This window comes from Carya illinoinensis, chromosome 13, assembly GCF_018687715.1.
Source record: "Carya illinoinensis cultivar Pawnee chromosome 13, C.illinoinensisPawnee_v1, whole genome shotgun sequence".
Taxonomy (NCBI): Eukaryota; Viridiplantae; Streptophyta; class Magnoliopsida; order Fagales; family Juglandaceae; genus Carya; species Carya illinoinensis.
Window position 1 is genome coordinate 7,655,059 of NC_056764.1, and position 22,317 is coordinate 7,677,375.

The 22,317-nt window shown below is 37.2% G+C and overlaps 2 protein-coding genes across 2 annotated transcripts; both read right to left on the minus strand.

Moving 5' to 3' along the window:
• Window positions 1–331: 331 nt before the first annotated feature.
• Window positions 332–12,551, minus strand: LOC122291337 (clathrin heavy chain 2). The gene is made up of 30 exons (XM_043099017.1): window positions 12,287–12,551; window positions 11,961–12,165; window positions 10,857–10,945; window positions 10,658–10,736; window positions 10,411–10,538; window positions 9,974–10,072; window positions 9,770–9,878; window positions 9,505–9,584; window positions 9,199–9,426; window positions 9,048–9,113; window positions 8,683–8,799; window positions 8,257–8,454; window positions 7,775–7,891; window positions 7,535–7,594; window positions 7,130–7,216; window positions 6,807–6,890; window positions 6,557–6,691; window positions 6,408–6,470; window positions 6,225–6,329; window positions 6,032–6,144; window positions 5,674–5,926; window positions 5,399–5,535; window positions 5,022–5,300; window positions 3,784–4,786; window positions 2,703–3,188; window positions 2,377–2,547; window positions 2,107–2,292; window positions 1,583–1,705; window positions 1,388–1,498; window positions 332–946 (listed from the first exon to the last, which is right to left on the minus strand). The coding sequence occupies exons 1-30, from the start codon at window positions 12,341–12,343 to the stop codon at window positions 797–799; spliced, it is 5,118 nt and encodes a 1,705-aa protein (XP_042954951.1). The 5' UTR covers window positions 12,344–12,551; the 3' UTR covers window positions 332–796.
• A 5,648-nt stretch (window positions 12,552–18,199) lies between these two features.
• LOC122290879 (mitogen-activated protein kinase kinase kinase 17) lies at window positions 18,200–19,937 on the minus strand. The gene has a single exon (XM_043098562.1). It carries the CDS (start codon window positions 19,677–19,679, stop codon window positions 18,210–18,212), a length of 1,470 nt encoding a protein of 489 aa, XP_042954496.1. The 5' UTR covers window positions 19,680–19,937; the 3' UTR covers window positions 18,200–18,209.
• Window positions 19,938–22,317: the final 2,380 nt, after the last annotated feature.

The window sequence follows — 22,317 nt, forward strand, 5'->3', positions numbered from 1 at the left end:
GCAATAAGGCAACCAAAAGAGACATGTAGTCAGGATTGAAGCTTGGCTCTAGCCGAAAGGCTAGCAATAAGCTTGGCTACAACAAAGGGTGAAGGAAAAGAGCCTTCACTGCTTGAGCCGTATGCGGGGAGAACTCTCAGAGGAGGCTATAATTCATAGGCAGCTTTAAGGAGCCCCCCAAATAAATACAATCCCTAGTAAGTAGTAACTAGAAATTCCCTCATAGGCTCACATCTCCACACTCTCACAATGAAGGATTCATCAACTTTCGATGTGTGCCTCAAAATAGATTTGACAAACACTTGAGAAAAGAAAATAACACCGGCAAGAATTTGGAAAAACAAAACATGAATGGCAACCGATTAGAAAATTAGACATGAAAACTGTATTACACGAAAATACAAAGTGTACAAAATTTCCTAAACCCACAGTAAGAACCTAATATTTTTCGACAGTTTACACTAACGACAAAAGTTTCAATAAACCAAAAATAAAAACCTATATACGTGGCAGGCTTGCCGCCCCGAAACACATTCCAGGTCTCATAAAGATCAGTCAAACATCGCCTGCTCAGTTCAGCCTCCAACCGCCACAAAATAAATATTTGGTAATGCAACTTAAAGAACAATAAGACATACCACAACTCCATAAACAATAAACTGGCAAGAGAGAGAGAGAGATTGTCTGCTACCAAGCTTTGAAGTTTCTACCTTTTTTTATAGGACTCCAAAAAGTAGACAGAAAATCCCGGACTACCTACAAGTAGTTGTCTCGTGTGTCTTCCCCAACACAGAGATCAGTAAGGTGGAGGACCCATTGGTGGCATACCGAAGGCTGGCATCGGAGGCATTCCCATCCCACCCATTGGTGGTGGAGCAAAACCTCCACCCACACCTGGCATTGGTGGTGCAGGCAAAGCAAGAGGCAGCAACTGGGCATACATATTCTGCAGATAAGGAAAACATACAAATCAGTCTTTTCATTACTAATTTCGTGATTTTAAAGTTCTAGAGACACCTTTTTATCTACGCTAAATGGCAGTTCAAAATGTCCCATAATGATCTAGACTAAGGTATGACTAAAGAAGTTTATCTAAACAATGGTATAATTTAGACGATTTTTCAAACAGCATAATACTTTAGAAAGGATTTTTTTTTTTTTTTTATAAGTAATACTTTAGAAAGCAAATTTAACTTTTCAATATATTATTCCTAGTCAATTACATACAGTAATGAAGCCTACAATATGTCCTTACAATCAGATCCAAGGCAGCCAAAGCCCGATTGGTTTGGGGCAACCTGATTACAAACTCTACCCAGAACCATAATTTCTAGTTGCAGAAAAGGCTTCCTCAATGACACAAAAAGATGTTGGCAGATAGCCATACCTGCTGTGCAACCAAGTCCTTCTCCTCCTCCTCTTTAGCTTTCACCTCATTTTGAGCTTCAAGTTTGCCCTTGACAAGATCATCTACCTTGCTTGTGTACTCTCGAATAAACTTTTAAAAATTAAATAACTAGATGTTAAAAGAAGAAGAAGAAGAAGAAAACAAAAAATTATGTTGACATAAAAAAAGGTATACCTGCAAGAGGTATGGGAAGGCAAAATCAATCATATTGTTCATCCATGCTAGCTCAAGAGCAACATCTGGCCGTATTAAATCATAACAAACAAAGAGGCATGATGCGAAACACTCTTTCTTTCCCTGCATATATGTCAGAGCACATATTAGACAATAATACCAAGTAGTTTTCACAGGTGAACCCAAACTTCAAGTCTACACATCCGGAGCAATGCATCAGACAGAAAATAGGAGATTATCCCGAAAACAAGGGTATGATTTATCAGAGCCAAAAACAAGTAAAATGACAACAAAGGCACATGGAATTTCTGATCAAAATATAACATAAACGATTATGGCAGCACTATAGTCTAATGGCTTGTATTTCTTCTTATCCAAGTATCATAATCCAGGAAGAAAAATCAAGAAGATAGGGGTGGGAAGGGAGGAGGAGAACAAGTACAAGTCAATGATATATAGATGTGTGATCCTTGCTTTCTTTTGGAACCATGTACCATCTTGAAAAAAATTATAAGAACACAAACCTGCTCGATGAAATAGACAAGCAACTCCTCTGAAAGTTCACGATCGCCAGACTGTGAACACGTCTCCATGGCATCCTTGTAAAGATTATCTTTCTTTGACAATGCAATGGACTGCTTCCATCTTCCTGCTTTCTTATAAATATAAGCAGCAACACGCCTCATCTCAAGAAGCTCATGTTTCTCAATCTGCACATTTTTTCATTAACAGTAAGGGTTAATAAGAGTTCCACCATCAAGAACTTCCAGTGACTAAAAGATTTTTCAACTCACCTTCTGTGCGAGGCCTATCTGATCAAAGTTATCATGCAGATCAATTGACTCACGTAGTCTATCATAATCCTCCTCCTCTATATAAATCTCATTCAAAGCTTCATTTACAGCAGCAACATTGTTGCTCTGGACTGCAACCATGTACGGCTTCACAAGACGGAGGTGACCAGCCTGACACCCAAAAGGATAGCAAAGAAATACTACAGAAAATTATTCCCACCAACAAATTAATCAACAACTTCCCCATCATAGAGAAATTGTTTTTTTTTTTTTTTTTTAAGCATCATAGAGAAAATGTTAATGACAAAATAATTGGAAATTCATACCTTTCGCATTATATCCACTACACGGGCGTGGTCCACACGAAGGGCAAGCACATTAAGAAGGTCGTTAATAAGATCAGGATGCTCTTGCAAGTAGAAATGCACAGCCTTGTAGTAGAGCTCAACACTTGCAACTTTGACTGTCACATCCTTGAATTGCATGTGGTCCCATGCTTCAGGGGAGTGGTTCATTATGGTGGTTGCAGCATTGTCAAACTCATCATATTGGATGTATAAGTAAGTTAATTCCTTCCAGTGCTGCTGTTCATCACAAGCTCGTATGAGCTTTGGAATGTTCAGACGGGTTGAGAACAACTTAATGTGCTCCATAAGCTTCTCCGGACGATATCTTGCATATAGAACTCCCAACTCAGTAAAGATGCCCATATGAGCACGTTCCAAACCTAGTCCGCTCTCCATCAGAGAAATGAGTTCATTAAAGCATCCCCTGTTCTGGTAAAACTCACTGACCTCTTCCAAATCATCCACCTTAGATAGCAAAATAAACAGAATTAAGTAGTAAAATAGATACGGGATTCTCTTCCAGTGTACCTGGGCTATGCCTATCTTGATATTTATATCAATGAAATTACTTATTAAAAAAAAAAAAATTGGGGATTCTAAAACAAGCAACAAACTAATTATCTTGTAAAAGAGTGGACCAAAAGTACAGATCCCAGCCCAGGAATATGGCAATTAGGTTGATGATGGCTAGACCCCCGTGGCCTGTCGCGGGGGGCGGGGGGGGGGGGGGGGGGGGGGGGACAGGTGTGGAATCTGCTTCTACATCAGAGCGAAATTTATGACATGGAACCAAACCAAGGTAGGACCCTTCAGGCCCTCCCCTGGGTAGTAAACCTCAGCTACAAAACCCTACCTGCCGTAGCATGTATCAATTAATCTAGATAAACTCCTATTGCAGAATCAAACTTCAAACTTAAATCAAAGTCTACAGTTCATCCCAAGCCCACCTTTGACCACCATGCTACACCTTGACAGGTTAACACCCAAATATGAAACCATATAATAACTTCCATAAGCAAGATGATGCAAACGTTAGATGCACTTCAAAAATGAATGGCACCTGTATGATGATGTTCAGACCACATATCTGAGCCAAGCGGAATTCCTCAGCATCAACACAAGCAAAGCAAACTTCTTTCCATGTTTTCGAGCTGTTGGCTTTCCGAGCTGCATCAACAGCACCTTGAAACTGTTTTAGTTTCACCAGAGTAATTGCCAGCTTAGCCCAGTTAGAGATAAATGAATATATGATCTTCGCCGCCTCATATAAGGCTTCATCATATAAACGATCTCCAACATTCTGGAGATTAGCAACATTTGGCATGAGAATGAATTCTTCAATGTCACTGAGCCGATCAATCTTAGCATAAGCATAAATGAGTTCACTGTCCACCTTGGGCTCTTTGGTCTTTTGCCTAACCATTAGAAGGTACCTCACCAGGTCATGGTACACGTTTGCATCGTCAGCAGCCCGTATGACATCTAAAAATTGGGTGGGATCATCTGCACGGATAAATGACTCAATAGCATCACTCACTAATCCCTCTCGTAGTTGAGCCTTGGCCACTTGGCTCCAAACAGCATCTTCTTCTACCCGGAATGCAAACTCTACTGCTCGTTCAATGCTACGAATATTATCCAAGAGGACATTCACAGCCTGAACATTCAAATCGAACTTTTTAAAGATGGCAAATGCTTCTTCATACAATTGAGCCTCCACAGCAACCTCCCCAACAGCAGGTCCATCAAAATTGTCTAACCTATTAATATAGTCCATAACTCTTGACGGGTCAGCCTTTATGGCAGTGAGGATCAGCAGATTCTGCAGATTAAAGTTTCCACTAAATGCAGAATTTTGGAGCACAATCTTCTCAAGCAGCTCAATTAATTCATGTGGAAGATCCGCTGTCATGAAAGCTTTTACAGCTGCTGATACTTGCTCAGGACTCTTGCTTTCAGGCAAAGCCGTAGACACAACTTGATCAATTAGCTGTCTTCTGTACTCATTTTCAGGATCAAGAACTTTCTCCCAGAGCTCACCATCCATCCTTTCTACCACATATCTGATGGAAAAACAGGTAAATGAAACCAGCATGCCAAATTAAAGTGCTAAAATGTAGGTTCATATCTAAAAGCAAGCAAAAATGTCCAAACCTTTTTTTTATAAATTATAATTTTTATTCAGAAGAGGGAGGTATCAAGGTTCACAGGAAGTATACAAGAGATCCACCAGACTAGCAAAAGGAAAAGTTGCTAAAAATTTGTGAAAATCGTATTGGGATGCAGAAATGTACAAACCTGGCCTGAAGTTTGAACAAGGAGTTTTTATTTGTGACATTTATAAGTTCATCATCACACTGCCCTCTGCGGTAAGCAACAACAGCAAGAGTAGGATCCCTTTTTTCACAATATTTTCCCACAACACGCGAATCATAGTATGGGTTGGTTGTGAGAAAATGCTCTGGATTATTGTTGCTATCTATGATGATTTTGCCCAGAGCATTGTGAACATGCACATCTTGGCTTCCCTCACTCACAAGATGCTCTAAGAACTGAGTGAGCAAGCGGAGACGATTCCTGCAAAAAGGAAAATAGAGAAAAAGAAAAAGACAAGCAACAATTAAACATAACAAAAAGTGACTTTGGAAATGGAGCATGATGAAGAAATAGCACACCTCTTCTCACATTCCTCCACCAGGGGTTCAACAGGAAGAAGAGAACGAACAGAAAGAATTAGGCCTTTGATAAAATCTTCAGGGCACTCATCATCTAACAGCTGCCCTACAACTAGAGGAGCATTCCCTGGATTGACCTATCAAGCAGACCAAGAAATATATAGTTCACTTGACATTGACTAAGCTTCGCAAGAAATAAAAAAAAAATATAAGTCACTGACTATATATATAACTTATATAGGTGTGTGTATAAGCAAAACTAATAAAATATATACCTTCTGAACGTAACCTTCAATATATCGCAGCATGTTATTTGTGTACAGGTAATGGGTGAGATCCGGAACAAAGCCAAAACGATCACAGACATTAATCAGAGGACGTGCATCTGGAAGCTTGGCTTCCATCAGAAAGTTCTTTGTCTTTTCAGGGTCATAAAAGTTTGATTCCCGGGTCACACGCTCTACCTCCTTGATTTGGCCGGTTTTAGCAGCAGCTTCAATGTACTTGAAGTGAATATCAGGATCCTCACTGCATGGAAAGTAACAAAAATTAAAGGAAAAAGAAAATTGCCCACCTCATGCATGGAGTCAAATGTCAGTTTTTCCATTTCTTTCACAATATATAGAAGGGTACCTGGAACTCAAATATGAACCTAAGAAAAAGTACAATCCTTCATAAGATTTGAACTGCTCAAATAGTTTTATGCATGCTTCAACACCCAACTGCTCAGAGTATTCTTTAGCAGTCTGCCAAAAAAATATCATGTAAGGCTTCTGTTAAAAAACAGCAGTAACAGCAACATCGGACAAAAGAAACACTACTTTACCTGCACAATTATCTGAAGATTGCCTCTAAGATTGACCACAAGAAGATCTTTCATGCACTCAAGAGCCCATTCTTTCGAAAGAGTTCCAAAGAATTCAACAAGAGACTGGAAAGCAGCAAATGATCAGAAAATTTCACCTATTCCCATTTGACCCAAGCTATGTATAAGCATTTGAGACCAAACCTGTGGTTCAATTGCATGTGTGTTCACAATGACCCGTTTAATATCAGGCAACTCTGTATAGTGCTGCACAATGAAAAAAAATTCAGACCAGGAGATAATTCACCACCTTGTAACAAGTTTTGCGATCAAAGTTCCAGCAGCAAGCATACCTGTATGGCCCGCAAGTATAAACCAGCCTTTTCACAAAGCTGCGCAATACGTGGGCGGTCGTAATGACTAAACATACCATTGGCTAATATAGCATCTGCGACATTTGGAAATGTCACAAGATTGATTTCCAAAACCTGAAACAGAACAGAAGATGAAACTGAAACAAGTAAAAACATGGAGAGCGGGCCATGAAACATCACATTAAGAGAATAAGAAGTTAAAATCAAATACAATTAATAAGAACTGTACCTTAGTTTGAAGGAATCCATGCTCAGGTAGATTTGGCTTGAGCACATCCAACAAAAAAGCCGTTGCCTCACGGATTAAATTCCTCTGAGCAACAACAGCAAATCGTCAGTAATAGGAAGTTTTCAGGTTGCAAATATCAGTAACAAGAGAATACGATAATTTTCTCCTAGTACAAAATCTTAACATACTAAACAGAGATTAGAAAAAAGTGCAAAATATCGCACTTCAACGACTTCATATCAAAGATATCATCCTCAAAAGAAAATAAAGATTACAGACTTGTAAACTGATAAAACAATAAATATAAAGTCCTCGAATTGAACCTGAAGAAACAAATCTGTTATTGTGTTGTAGTCAATGGGGCAGCCTCCCTCCATTTGGGACATCATTAATGCAAAATTAACAGCCCCCTGCAATCAAGAAAGTCGCAAATTATCCTATATCACAAACACAGTAAACATCGGGCAACATGTTTTTTTTTAATAAGTATCATCAGGCAACATGTAGTGCCGCACAAAGAAACATTCAACATTTGAGAAGAGAATCATAAGTCAATAAGAGATATTTCTATGACGAAGCAAAAGAAACTGCCAATAGCCTAATACAATTTAATACCTGGATCTGGCATATGAACCTTCAAATGTTGCATCCAACTTAATTCTAATGTCCTAGTTAGGAAAAAGAAAAATATATGCCTCAAAAATTCTAATACAAAATAATCCACACACCTGCGGATCTGATCGCAAAATTGTTTGCAGAAGGAACAAATAATCAGGTGTGAACCCAACCTGCATTGGTAAAGAAAACCGTCAGTATGATGAGCATCAACGAGTACTTACTACAAATTATATCGCATAATATGACAAAGGTCTAAATTGGCAGTGATTTATTTTGAAAGTAATTATTGGCTTCAATAATATATGAAGATTCTGGTAATATTAGGGAAAGTATATGCATATCCAAGTCACCTGCTTTGAATATATTAAAATCTTGTCAAACTCCCTTCGCTCAGCAAATGCCGCAACAACTTTTGGAGTTGCCCTAGCTTTTATATATATCTTCAAAGCTAGATCATTATCCACTGTCTGCAAAATAAAACATTTCCAAAGATTAGAAAGACCATAAAGAGAAAATAGATTAGTAAAAAGAAAGGACCATAAAGAACCAATTAAACAGACAAGCTGCGAAAGATCCAAGGCAGTTGTCATAAAATGGTATGCAGTTTTGGTTTGAAAAAAGTTAGCCCTCTCCCCAAAAAGTATAACCCTACCCACCCCACCCAATGAACTCACATTCAAGCTTTATCAGCTTGAAAAGTCCATTACTTGATTAAGTCTTCAAAACTATTTTTTTTATATAAGTAAGAAAAATTATTATTAATAGAAAAGAGAGTTGAAGTCTTGATAACTTCTAAGCAAAGCCCAAAGCATTGAATAACTCTCATACAGACCTTCACAAGGTCCCCAAGATCCTCACTGCATTCCAGCTTGTCCTCTGCCAACCAATTCTCCAAAAGATTCTTCTTATTCTGATTTACAACAAGGCGTGACAATTCCAAAGACTCAAAAGCATTGAGTTTTCCTCTCGTTAACAGTGTTCCAAAGTACTGCAACAATGGTGGTGTTTGTCCTGCTTGCACAGGAACACTCTGCAACGAATAAACAACACAAGCATATTATAATCACGCCCCAAAGATCAAATGCACTTCTTAGAGATGAATCATCCCGCTCTCTGATTCACCAACAGAGCCAAATGAAAAGCACAACAATTTTTTTTTTTTTAAAGCACAACAATTTTTTTTTTTTAAAGCACAGCAATTTGTTATGAGTGAAAATAAAGCAAAAGCTAACCAAAAAATGCCAAGCTGAGATCAGACCTGAAATTTAGCAACAGTATCAGCAGTACGAAGTATTCCCTGAGGAGATTCTGCCGCAAGCTCTGCAGCCTCCTTATACTTGGTCTGAGCAAACAACTCTTGAAACCGCTGGATAACCTATGCATAATGAATAGAACAGAAATAAGTTAATGCACTGCCAATCTCCCTATATATCAACAACACAGGTCAAAAGCAAAACCAGTATCATAAATGAAATCAAAATCAATGTTAGTTTACCCGCTTATCTGCTCAGAGCTCACTATACATCACCATTTTTTGTAAGCAAAAGAAAAAACTACATATCACCAATGATAGCTCAAAAGTAAACCATTATGATAAATGAAATCAAAATCGATCTAATTTACCATCTTGTCTGCACCAGGAAGGTTTCCTCTTTTGGCAAGATTAACAGCAAGTTCCAAATTTTTCAACTGCAAAATCCAAAAAAATAAAAATTCAAAATACAATCTTTCCTTTGTTCTGGTAGCCAAAGTCGGGGAAACTTTACACACATACCGATTCACTAACAAACTCCACAATTGTTTGTTCATTTACAGTGGCAAGCAACACTTGTCCACGTCTATTGATGGCATAAAAGCCCCCAACAGATGAAGCTTCACTAGTCAAAAATATAGGATCTGGACTGATTCGGTTTCTATACACTGCAGCAGCTGTCTCTAGGTCATACACGAAAAGAAGTCCAAGCTTTGTGATCACATATATTAAACCATATTTTTGCGATATCTGCCACATGAAGAATAGCAGCTTAATTTATAGTAAGCCTAAATGGAACTAAGAGAATCAGTAAGAGACTATACTGACCTGCATTGACACAGGAAAATCATCAGCAAAGTCTGGAGGGAAGAATAGATCTGCTTGTTTCTTGGAAAATGACGGTTTGCCTGATAGCAAAAACCCATAATCAGTACACGACGACATAATAGACAGGAGACAATAGCGAGTAACGGAAACAGTCAACTTAAGAAAAGCATGCATATGGCAAAAAAGCATTTCAGTGGAGAAGATAAAGCTAGCCGCATGCATGCACTTGTATGTTAAGACAGCTGCCAATGAAGAATTGATGAACCTGGCTGGGCACCAAGTTCAATAACATGCAGCTTTGATGTGATTTGTCCAGCATTTGAGGTCTTTGAAGCAAAACAAATTAAAGTTGAAGGATTTTCATTCCCTGCAATCTGTATATAACATAAAAATGAAGATTACAGAGCACAATCAAATACGAAAAGCGCATATGAAACAAAATGGCAAAGGAGAGTGACGAGAGTCATACTTTGAATGTAGCAAATGATGCAGCATGTGCTTCTAGAGCTTGACTACGTTGCTGATCCACCGAGAAAAGCTGCATATTTCCTTTGACCAGTTGTGGCCTCTAAAATCAAAATAGAGTAAAAATTATATCAGGGTAGAAGATACTACCTGAAGTTGTAGCCTTCTTGCAAGCAGAAACCAAAAAAAAACGCAACACTGCTGTTTACCATAAAAAGATAGACTAAAGGCAGAACCAAAATGATGGGAAAATAAAGTGTTTTATGTCCAATGTCTGCAGCATTACGGCATGCTAAAAGAACCCAATCAACAAAAACATTCTCATAAAAGAATTGAGTGGAAGATATACAAAGATAAGATCAAGTGTGAAAACAAAGAAACATTGACAATATAGGCACGGATTACAATAAGGACAAAACCACTCATGACTCAACCACCTACCTCAGCTGAACCTGGAGCAATTCCAATTAAAACCAACCACTTTTCAGTAGGATCACAACGATAGTTGATTATTTGATTATTTGCCAAATTTGCCGTTCGCTCAAACATCTTCACAGGCTCAGAATCACCTGAAATACGAGATGCATCGAGAATGGTATAAGAACAAATAATGAGAGAAATAGAGCACAACATAAAAGGAAAATTTGTTAAAATAAAGCAACAAAAGGGGAAAGGTTAGATGTCTTACCTTCAATTGACCAATGATAGACTGAGGTCAGTGTGACAAGACCTAGCATCTTTGGGGTGATCCATTTCCAAAAGACAATCTATTTGAAGAGACAGTACAAGATTAAGATTTAGTGAAGTTGAACTAATAATATGACAACGTAATGGATAAAAATAACGTCATCCACTTTAAATATGCTTGAACTGGACAGAACTGTCACCTGCTCAGGCATCTGATGTGACTTGACCTTTGCCTTTAATTCAATGTTGAATATTTGTAAGTGATCCTGAGTAGTTCCCGCAACTTGGGCTTCAAATTGAATAAAGTCATTCATCAGTATAGCATTGTTATTACTAATGCACAAAACTGAATCCAGTACTACTTTTATGTGAAAATGTTTAGAACAGAAAATATGAACAGTATAAAATGTACATATTTCCATCACTTTCCAAAGAAAGAACGCTAAACTCAGCAATTACATCAATCAGCAACTCAGAAGAAAAAAATGTACTATAATGCTCAGCAAAATAAACTCCAATCATATCAATAGCTAATTAGCACAATGGTTGTTTTTTCAATGCTTGAGAATACCAGCGTTCTAATGATAAGATAGTAAATTAAGATCCATCTACATCATTGAACATGAGCTGTTTATGTTTAATAAAAGGTCAGTTTATTTCAACGAACTTTAAACACTCCAAACAGATTCATTTTCACCTCAGAATGTCCACAGAATTTACTAGTTTTCAGTAGATTGGTTTTTACAAGTATTGGAAAAACAAAAACGTAAGCAAAGCCACTGATCTTATCAGATCCAAGTTTGATTTCAGTACAATCATGTGTTAAATTTCTAACTGTACAAGGATAAGCTCCTCTAGCTTTTATAGGATAGCCCCAATTGGAGCGCTGAAAGTTCTAACATTCATCTTTTTTAATAAACGGTTCAGATTTGGTAGCGTGATATTATGGTTCCAAGTTTACGTGCTCGGCATGTACCATTAGATGATCCTTCACATTTTTCATTCCCTTCCACGAACAAATCTCGAACCTTTAAATAAAAATAAATATCAATATATTAATACTCCACTTTGTAATGGCATATTTAATCATCTTAAATAAGCCAACTAAAAACGTCAATTGTTGACATAAAACAAAGAAAGTTAACCAAACGAAAACTTTGCCCAAAGTCTTGCCCTCCGCAATGCCCAAAATATTTCCATATTACTATATTTACCGCGGGCACATAATATTTGTTACCAGCACACTAAACTGAGAGACGAGAAAGCGAATTTCACAATTCATCGGGGCAAACGCATTTCCGTACCTTTGAGAGCGAGAATTCTGGAACTGGGGTTCATCAACGCGGAGTCGGCGGTGATGGGGCGCCTCAAGGGCTGCATGGGCATGCTCATGTCGACGATCACCACGCTGTTCTGCGGCGCAGTTTCCCTCACGCAGATGTACTTGTCCGACTCCATTGTCACGTGCGTGAACGTGATGAACTGCGGATTAATCCCAATGCTTGGCAACTGCAACCACCACAAAAATAACATCAAGATCAAACTCGAATCGGGATCAACCAACGCAACAAATTACACTGTCTCGGAAGCGTAAGAAGATCCAGAGAGAGCTAAGGGAACGGGGATTCACCGTTAGGGTCTCTTTCATGGTGATGGGGGCGTTGGCGGCCGGCATGGGGGTAGCCATGGCGGCGTAGATCGGAGGGTATAACCCTCGGATAGAGAGAGATTAGGGGAGATTGAGGCAGATCTAGGAGTTGGAGGGGACGGTCGACTAGTCAGTCCTTCGGACTATCTTCGTGATTTCAAGCAAATTTGGGAAATGACTACCGATGGGTTGTGCCTTTCGAATGAGAGATTGGTCAATTTCCGAAGTCTAGCTTCGATTGTACAGTATCTACTTCTTATCAACAGAAATGATATAGTCAGACTCACCGAAAGTTGTTCCCGACAATTTTTTATTTTATTTTTTTATTTAATTATTAAGAAAATATTTTTTAATGATGTTATAAATTTTAAAAATATATATATTCTTTAAGTAAAAATATACGGAAAATTCTTTAGTTATAGGAAATGAAAATAATCTAAAGAAAATGTTAACATGCTTCCTAAGTTTGTCTCATCATTTTGATGGCTTATATATTTAAATTTTTTAAAATTTTTCTTTATTTAGTGATTAAGGAAATAATGTTTTGTATATTGGTATATTTTTTATTATTTAAAAATACTTAAATATATTAAAAAAATAAAAAAATAAGAAAAAAGAAAAATATAAGATATAAAATTTGTGCTAATGAGGAAGCCTAACAGTCAAAACTAGGTAGCACACTAGCATTAATCATAATCAAAATAGTTTTTATTCTTATACTATATGTTTTTTTAGAAATAATAAAAATATCAAAATAGGCATATGATGTAAGCTACCACGTCATTCATATATTTGTTTAATTCTTATATAGTGCGTTTTAATAATAATAATAATAATAATAATAAAGATTTATTATTATTATTTTGACTCAAAGATGTATAATCTAATATATAAATTTTTTTTAAATGATAAAAACAATCTCCAATATATGTGATTTTGCATTTTCATCAGTGTTTGCATACACCGCTACCAATGCTCTAAGAGATGGAAAATCAACCCTCGTTTGCTTAGTTTGGATTGCAGGCTTGCAACTCACCTACATGTACTAAATTATGCTTAGATGTAAAGATACCGTTAGCGTTATAAATAAATTTGTTGAGATTCATCTAAATATCTAATCTTGAGTTATATTTGATTTATCTATTAAATGAGTTGTTCGTAAGCATAAAATTATAATCAATTATAAAATAATATAACTAATATAAAGTTTGGCTCGACTTGCATAAGCTTCATTAATTTTTTATTTAGATTGCATTTGAATGTTGAGTGGAACTCGACTCTTTATAAATAGTAGTAAGTTAAGATGGTATAGTGGGTTTTATGGAGCTCACCTAATATGAGTTTAGATGTTAAGATGACTTAAATATATTTATAAAAAATTGAAAAAAGTTGTAAGCCTCACGTATAAAGAAATATTGAGTTGAAAAATGTTGTGGATTTTATATGTAAAGAAATTTGGAATTGAGATAATTTTAATAATTTAAAAATTATGTATTTAGATTTTTGACTCAGTTTAAAATTAGATTGAATTGAGTTGATTTCAATGCAATCTAATAACCAAACTAGCATTAGTTATTGTTGTAGACTGACTTATGATCTACAAAAGAGCAAGTAGCTTAATAAATTCGAATCTAATTCATGAAATGGTCGATTCTTCCTCTTTGTAAATCTAATAATGAATAATTCATGCGTGTATATTTTGTGTTATAGATGCCATGACTCTCACCCATTATTCACTTCATTCTCTATATTTTGGTGGAGAATTTTGATTGAAACATTAGGGGTTTTTGCAGTGCGAACTCAAGTCGTGTATTTGAACTAACAAAAAGAGCCGCATGTACTCCAACAATAGGAAGCATTCTCGGTGCGAAAATCCTCGTATCTCACCCACCCCACTTGTAACGAATTTTGCCCCCCAAAAAATAAAAGAAGAGAAAAAGATGGTCTAACCACTCTGGTACATCACGTTGGAAACCACATAGAATATAATATCAAGGGTCCAATAATAATTTCACTGACAAAAGCTTCCAAATTTCCAATACAAGCTTGAAACATGCTTCACTAAGTTATTGCGTGGAGTACGTTTAACCAAGTGCCCGGCTCACAGTGCAACGTCAATCGAGCTATGCGTCACCGAAAGCATCGTCTATTCATACCATGATATATCCCTTACATAATAACATCATTGTAGTTTGACTTTTTACAATTTTTGGTATAAAACTTTAGTTATTTCAATTATTCTGGGTGGTCTTTTAAAAGCCACTTTTTTTAAAAAAAATAATTTATTATTTTGAAAAAATGATGTGAATGGATTAGAAAATCCAATAAAGTATTTTGTAGATTTCAGAAACCAAATGAGTGGAAGGAAAAATCCCATACAAAGGATTCATTGCCAACATATGGTAGAATAGACTGGCACTTCATTAGCAATTTTTCTCTAATTGTTACTGTTACCACTATAATACTATTTGAAAAGAAAAAGTCTAATTTCAAGCATAACTGTGCACTAATATGTATACTAATTTAATGTGATTTGTTAAAAAGTAAATTTTATTAAAAATTGTACTAATTTAAATTTTAAATATGAAATAGTCAGTATTAATGTATAGATTAATATATGACTTTACTTATACCTAATAAAACTAATTTAAAAAATAGAACGGATCATGAATGAGCCGAAGTTACAAGTTTCCAAACCTTAGGAATATTCGCTCTCAAGACGTTATAATGTCTCGAGGGGGTGTCTTTTGTAGCCGAATTTCAACATGGGCTACAAAACCCTAATGGCATTTACTAGTACTTGCCCAGCACACATAACAGTTAGAGCACAACAAGCCCATTCTCATTTCAGAGTTGAGGGCTTGAGCTGGTGCATTTTGACAAACAGCTCGTGTCAGCAAGCACTTTTTTAAGCCCGGGGCTAAACTGATCCATGGGGCTAGGAATGGATTGATTAGCCCGGTTTACAAAAAGTCCAAAAGCAAATGAAATTCAAGCTGTTTGTCAAATATGTTAAGTTACGTCAATTTATAAATTTATTTTTTAAATAATGCTATGTATAATCTTTATTTGAGGCTAAGTAATTTTATCTTTAAAATTTTTTAAAATTACAAAAATATCCATCATAAAATGATAATTTTTCTCATTTAAAAAAAATTTTCACATGCAATTTTTACTTAAGGACTGTAAATAGAATTTCTCTTATTTTTATAAGATTCATTTTAAACTAAACATTTTTCAATTTGTAATACTCCATATTAAACACAGGAAAGCGATGAATAGGATCCAAATTATATAGAAAGGAGAAATCACTACCATGTATAATAATTACAAGACTACTAATACAATTGCAAAGAAATTATATATAAGTAATCTTATAAATTGACATAATTTCATATAATCCGTTAAATCTATTTTATAATAAAAGTAATTTTATAATCTAAGAGCAATGCTACATACAGTCGTGGAATTGCAAACGCTGCACAATCGCTTTAAAAAAAAGTGAGATTTACGATTAAAAAGTTAGTTTTTTTTTCATGTGGGTCCCATATTAATTCATTTTTTTCAAAACAACTGCATGCCGTTTGTACAACCACGACTGTAAATATTATTTCTCATAATCTAAATAACTACGTCAAGCCGCATAGTTTGTGCCATCTGTGGCTAGAGTATTTCTTAATTTCAATGGACTCCAATTATAATGTTAACAAAAGTCTTTTTGAAAACGTGGTTTGAGTTTATTTGTGGAACGTTTTCCATTACTTTAGTGCTTCTATAATTGTGGAAGTATCGGCATGCAGATCACTAGTACTCTGTTTCACATATGTGACGAGGATGACACCAAGCTTTATCTGCATAAAAAAATAGTAGCTAGATCTGTACCGGGCGGCCATGACAGCCTATGAAGCTCACCCCTGTTGGTTGGTGAAACTTAAACAAATCATTAGTATCTGTAGCCCAAATAATAAACATTGCAAAGAAATGCTCAAAGAGATGGTGTCATTTTGTAGGAATCACGAACTTTCCTCGTCCCGGGATGCTGAGTTCTCACAAATCCTAAAAAATGTAACAAATGGTACGATGGAAACACGATTATAATATTATTAAGAAGGTTTCATCGGAGTAATGATGGTGTTCTCATCATAATAAGCTCGCCTTTCAAAAAGTTAATGGTATAAAATTCCAGAAAGCATATTCGCAGGAAGCTTCCATGTCTGGGATCAACCTTAAACTAAGCACAAGGGAGAAGGGCAGGCCCACTTTGAGATTCCAAAACTGCACGAAATCCGCAAGCAAATAGTTGGCAACCACGATTTCAAGATCTTCTTTGTCGCATGTAATTCACAATCATCGATCACAAAGCCTAACGATGGAGACAAGTAAAGTAAAGGGAAGCGCATACATGCATGGATGAACGACATGGTGGTGATCGAGGATGAGTCTGAATCACTTGGGTATTGCCTCTCTTTTCTTCTTATATTTATCGATGATCTCTGATTCTACCAATGATTAAGCAAGTGGACAGCCACGAATTCGATACGCTTCGAGTAATCTATTTACCCAAATCCAAGAGATTCCAATGTAACCCATGATTCCAAGGTGAAAAGTTCAAAAAAACAAAAGAGCCAAAACTTAACGAGAAATGGTATAGATTTCAAATAGATAAGTTGGACGCAATATTTTTATGAAAAAATAAATCTCACGTCAAAAAGTAGGGAAAAAAATATATATATTTTTTATAATTAGACTCATTTTTTTATACAGAATTTATCAATTTGAAACTTATAACTACCATTACTCAAATTTAATAATCTTTAATCTCAATATTTGACATGATCCAATAATTATTTGATGCTAACGAGAAAGAGGATGCACATGATATCGTAATGTTTAGTACAAACAAAACATTGTTTTATCCTTAATTTTTATCAAATATAATAATAATAGCACACCTCAACTCACTTGATCGAGCATTAAAAGAACCCACCCACAAGAGAAGATGCTGATGATCTTAAAAGGGGGAGTGAATAGGGCACGAAAAACTAAATGGAATCTAGAAAGAGTTTTGATCCGATGATCCATTGGAGTTGATCACTTGCCTAGGAAATTTCCTATTCGGATAATTCTTTAGATTAATGTTTTGTTGTCATTCCAACCCGTCTTTCACGTGCAAATCTGATCCTAGGAAAAAGGGATAATTTCAGTATACCCCGTACGTACCACTCATGCCGTATACAAACACTTAACGCCTAACATGGGTTCAAGACTCAGGTCTCACGCGTTTCATACGGACAATCATTGATATCAACATGTCGTTGAACTGAAACTTGTTGCCGTAGAAGCCGTCAAAGAAATAGGAAACGCTCATCCTAGTCAATAATGAGACAAATAGAGAAGCTTCTTTTTTTTCTTTTTCTTTTTTAATAATTAATTATCAGTGTGTTTATGGTTTCTAAAAGATAATAATTAGGAACGGTTATGTGGTCATTACGTGCTAGTAGTGCTAGTGAGTTATACGTGGCTTAGACTAGTCTTTTTATTCCCTTTTCCATCAATTAATGCATGCGTCGGATTTCAGTCTTATGGTTGTGCTCCAACTTCTGTTTTGTTCGCCAATACAATTGAGACCATTAAAGTTTTGAGAGATTGAAGGTGATATCTCTTTTTTTTTTTTAAATATTTATGTAGAGAAGTCGTTGAGAGTTCTCTTGATTTGTAGAAATGTTTTTTTTATAAATATCTATTTCCTTCCTTATATTGTTTAGTCTAATTTACGCTGTAAAATATTTTCATTTTAAGAGCCTAAATCAACTTTCTTTATTTCTTATTAACTCTCTCTCTCGACTAAGTTCTTAACCTTATTTCGATAGGTTCTCAAATGGCTGGATCCCGTCATTTCAAAATTTCAGATTTTACCTTCAGGCATGAACTCAAAACAAATAGACCAATCACATTGACATGCTTGGAATAGAGGCCAAGAATAAAAGCGAAGGAATATGAAGAGCCATTGATTAACTACTAATAATGTGAAATACAATGACGACAATAATAATGTAAACAATACACTCCACAAGCTGTAAATGCTGCGTGTCCCATGACACCTCAGCGGCCCAAAACGACAGGTCGTCGAGCCAGCTTCCCAATCGAGACTGCACGCACCGCACCACAGCCCGCACTCGGGATAATTGTTCTCGTTCCGCCAACTCCGTCCGCCACCATAATTTTGATATTCTTCTTCTGCCCTCGTTGAATACTGGTATTCCGTACTCTTCCCTTCCCCTTCGTCTCCACGACAACTCACACCTGCTTCTGCTTCTGCGTCACATGGGAAACCCCTTACCGCCACCCAACCATCGGATTCCCAATTTGCCCCTGATGTCGTAGCTAATTTACCAATTCTCTCCGTAGCAGAGACTTCGTAGTTCTCTGTATTGGAACCGCGGCTCGGGCTCATTTCGTTCTCTTCTTCATCATCTTCGTTGTTGAACTCTGAGTTAATCCAGTCGAGTACGCACCGGGGAGATGAGTCAGTCAAAACCGTGTAGGGCGATGCCGACGAAGACAGAAATGGATGCTGTAGCAGCTGATCACAGCTCCACCGTTTGCTAGGATCTCTCCTTAGACACTTCTCGAGAAAATCGCGACCGAGTTCGGATAACCGAGTAGGGAATTCAGGCAAGTCGTCCGAAAATCCGATTCTACTCAGTGTGTCCACCCCGCGATCCTCCCACGCCGGTTTTCCGGTCACCATCTCGATGATCGTGCATCCCAGGGACCACACGTCGGATTCAGGCCCCTGCAATTCCCGCCTGATTACCTCCGGCGCCATCCACAGGGGACTCCCGCGTGGCAGAATCGGAGTCCTAGACGCTTCTCCGGAGGTATCGATTGCAGAGCCAAAATCGGCAAGCTTGGCTAAATTTATATCGGCGCCGACCAGAATGTTCTTTCCCTTGACGTCGCAGTGGACAATGCGCCTGGAGTGTAGGTACCGCAACGCCGAGACGACACACCAGGCGTGCGACCGTACAACCCGCTCGTCCACGTCATCGCCCCACCGTTTCGCCACGTCAGCCACGGTGCCACCTGGCAAGTACTCCAAGTGCAAGTTCCGGCACGACGTTGTCGGTAACTCGAACGTCACGTCGTCACCGAGAAATCGGACGACGTAAGGCGAAGACAGAGATCGGAGGATCCGAATCTCGTCCTCCAACGCCTCGAGGTGACCGGGCAGACCCGAGTTCCTGTCGACGGACTTCACGGCAAAAAAGCCACCGTCACGTAGGTTTACTCCAAGCGTGACAGTACCAAAGGAGCCCTTCCCAATACACTTGCCTCTGACCCAAGAAGCCAGGTCCGAGTGAAGAAGCTTCATCCTTTCCAACTCTCTTTCTGAAAGTATGCCTTAATAAGAAAACTGCGCGTCCAATTAACTATATATATACACACACACAGACGGATACGTATACGAGTGTGAGATAAAATATATATATAATAAAGAAATATAAAATGGGTGTGACATGGAATTTAGGAATGGATAATTGGGAGAAAAGTTCGGTGACGTCAGGAGAGGTTCTGGGGCTAGAACTGGTCTGTGTGTGGATGTGTTGGCATAGAAGTGGAGGCTTATGGCTGGGGGGGGGGGGTTTTGGGGGGTGGGATACCAGGTTTTATCCTTATCCGTAATAAAGCGCGGGGATTGATCTCGGCCGTTGAGTTTATGATAGATCACGACCATGTTTAATTCGTGTAGTCCATACTTGCAAAGAAAGGTTAATTTATTTGTCTTTGGTGTGGAAACTTTGGCGTGTTGTTTTCACTGTTGTGGTGGGAAATTACGATTTAAATATATGATGGTTCGAGGAAGAAACCCCCCCTTCTCCCTTTTTCTTTTGCCGCGTGTTTGTGTTGAGTTGGATACTCGGAGAAGTGTTTGGGTCGTGGCAGTTGTTGTCGTCGTCTGGAACGTGGAGGCATTCTAGCTAGTTGTAATACAAGATTTATGTCCTTCAGATCTGTCTTTTTTTTTATTTATTTATAGAAATCACATTTTCGTACAGAATCATAGTTGGCATTAGATCATAATCTTTTCAGAGATTCTTTCCTCCGGTGTAAATTTTAAAATTTTTACCACTAACCTTTTATTTAGTATTTTATGATTTTTGTTTTTTTTTTTCCCGATCTTATGATACATCGGTCCATAGACTTGCGAACGACTTAGTTCCTAAGTAATTAGGACTCTTGACGGAGTTGGGAGTCATTGAAATCTGAATAATTTAATTAAAAGTGCACTGAAATAGTGAGTAAATTATTATTTTTAAATAAAGAGAAAATTAAAAAAACTGCATTTAGTTATCTAATTCATTTTATTTAATCACGATAACTTTTCAAACTTTTAATATAAAATATAATAAATAATTCAATTTTTTAAATTTTAAAATAATAATAATAATAAATAATATTTTAATAATATTTATTTAATTTTTAATTTTTATATCCATTCATCTTAATCAGACTGATTATCTAAACTGGCGGCGGGGGATTTGGATAGTGCTGGCTAAAAGAGCGCGCCACATGGGGTTATAAGAGGTGTGGCCAGGTTCGGTTTGGGCGGGTTGGGGGCGGAGTGTCTTGGTGAGGTACGTGGCGGATAACTGTAGGTCCACGTCGCGCAGAGATTTGGACCAGAGGCTGGTAAGTGGTAAAGACTTAAGGGGAAGAAATAGATAGATGCCAAGATGTCGGGAATCGGGATCCATCCCTCCACGATGCTTGTTTGTGGCGTTTGCCTCGCATTTGTGTTTGTGTTTGTGTCTGTGAGAGAGAGAGAGTGTTTCTTGCGAGTTTGATGCAGTCGGTTGACGTGCACGACCAGCCTCCATTTGATATCCATCCTAGCTAGCAAATATACATAACATAATAATATAATAATAATTGCTTCTTTAGCCTGTTTTGCAAATTGCTTTGCTTGACGTCCCCTGCCGCCATTCTTATCCATATTTATATCAGTTTGTATCTCGTCTGTCTCAAAGGTCATTCTCACCCCTATCTGAATTCGTAGAGCCATTTTGACTGTTCATAATCCCAAAAACACCATGTACTGGGCACGCTGTTCATTTCCTATCTCATTTATATGACAGATACCGGCCCCCTCCTAAGTTTTTGTATAAGAGTTGTATTTTTATCATGAATTCGGATTTTTATGATCACATTAAATACTGTCTGTTCTAATTGTCCTCAATGAAACCCAACAAGCATGCCAAACTTAATAGTCATTTCAAACCATTCCACTTTTGAAAAGGGAGAAGAATTCAGGAGAACAAAGAACTCGTGGTGTGCTGGAGACTGCTGGAGACGAAATAATTAAATACAAAAGGGAAGCAAAAAGAGAGGAGTTATATGCATGGAGGCAGCTGTGAATTCACATGAAAGTAGAGAAGACAGACAATGCTCATGTATAGATGGAGAAGGCTGGCTGAATCTTTTTGGTGTGACAGGTGATGGTCCTATAAATATAAATATATGTATCCGAGTTTTGTGGATGTTCATGCATTATGTGTATTTTCTGTCTTGTGGATTGAGATAAACGACATCCACAGCCAACATCCATCCGTCCAAGTTATTCCCAATTCATGTAAGCTGGCTGGTATATATGAAAGGTATAGGTATGATCAGCAGTAGAGATAAGTTAGAACCATTTTCTTCAGCGAGCGGCGCAAGTAGACGAAAGGGAAAAGAGAGTGTGTCGTCCACGTAAACTTCAACGGGCAACAACTAACTAAATATAAAAAGTATTGAAAGAAAAACAGTACTACTTTTGTTAACTAATTTCTTTTTAAAATAAGAATAAAAATGTTACAATTAAACCGAAATTTTATAAGAATAAATATATAAATTGACATAATTTCATATGATACATTTGATTTATTTTAAAATTTTCGTTTTGCTAAAATTAATTCGAGGAGAGAAGAGACATTTCGTACTAACTTTTCATTTTTATATATTTTTTGTTT

Bases quoted from the DNA above. Each gene is read 5' to 3' on its own strand.
- LOC122291337 (XM_043099017.1), bottom strand. From the start codon at position 12,343: ATGGCTACCCCCATGCCGGCCGCCAACGCCCCCATCACCATGAAAGAG. The intron at 6,891-7,129 runs GTTCAATTCGAG...GTTGTTGCTCAG, and splicing joins TAACAGATTTGTTTCTTCAG to AGGAATTTAATCCGTGAGGC. The intron at 2,293-2,376 runs GTGAGTTGAAAA...AAAAATGTGCAG, and splicing joins AGATAGGCCTCGCACAGAAG to ATTGAGAAACATGAGCTTCT.
- LOC122290879 (XM_043098562.1), bottom strand. From the start codon at position 19,679: ATGAAGCTTCTTCACTCGGACCTGGCTTCTTGGGTCAGAGGCAAGTGT.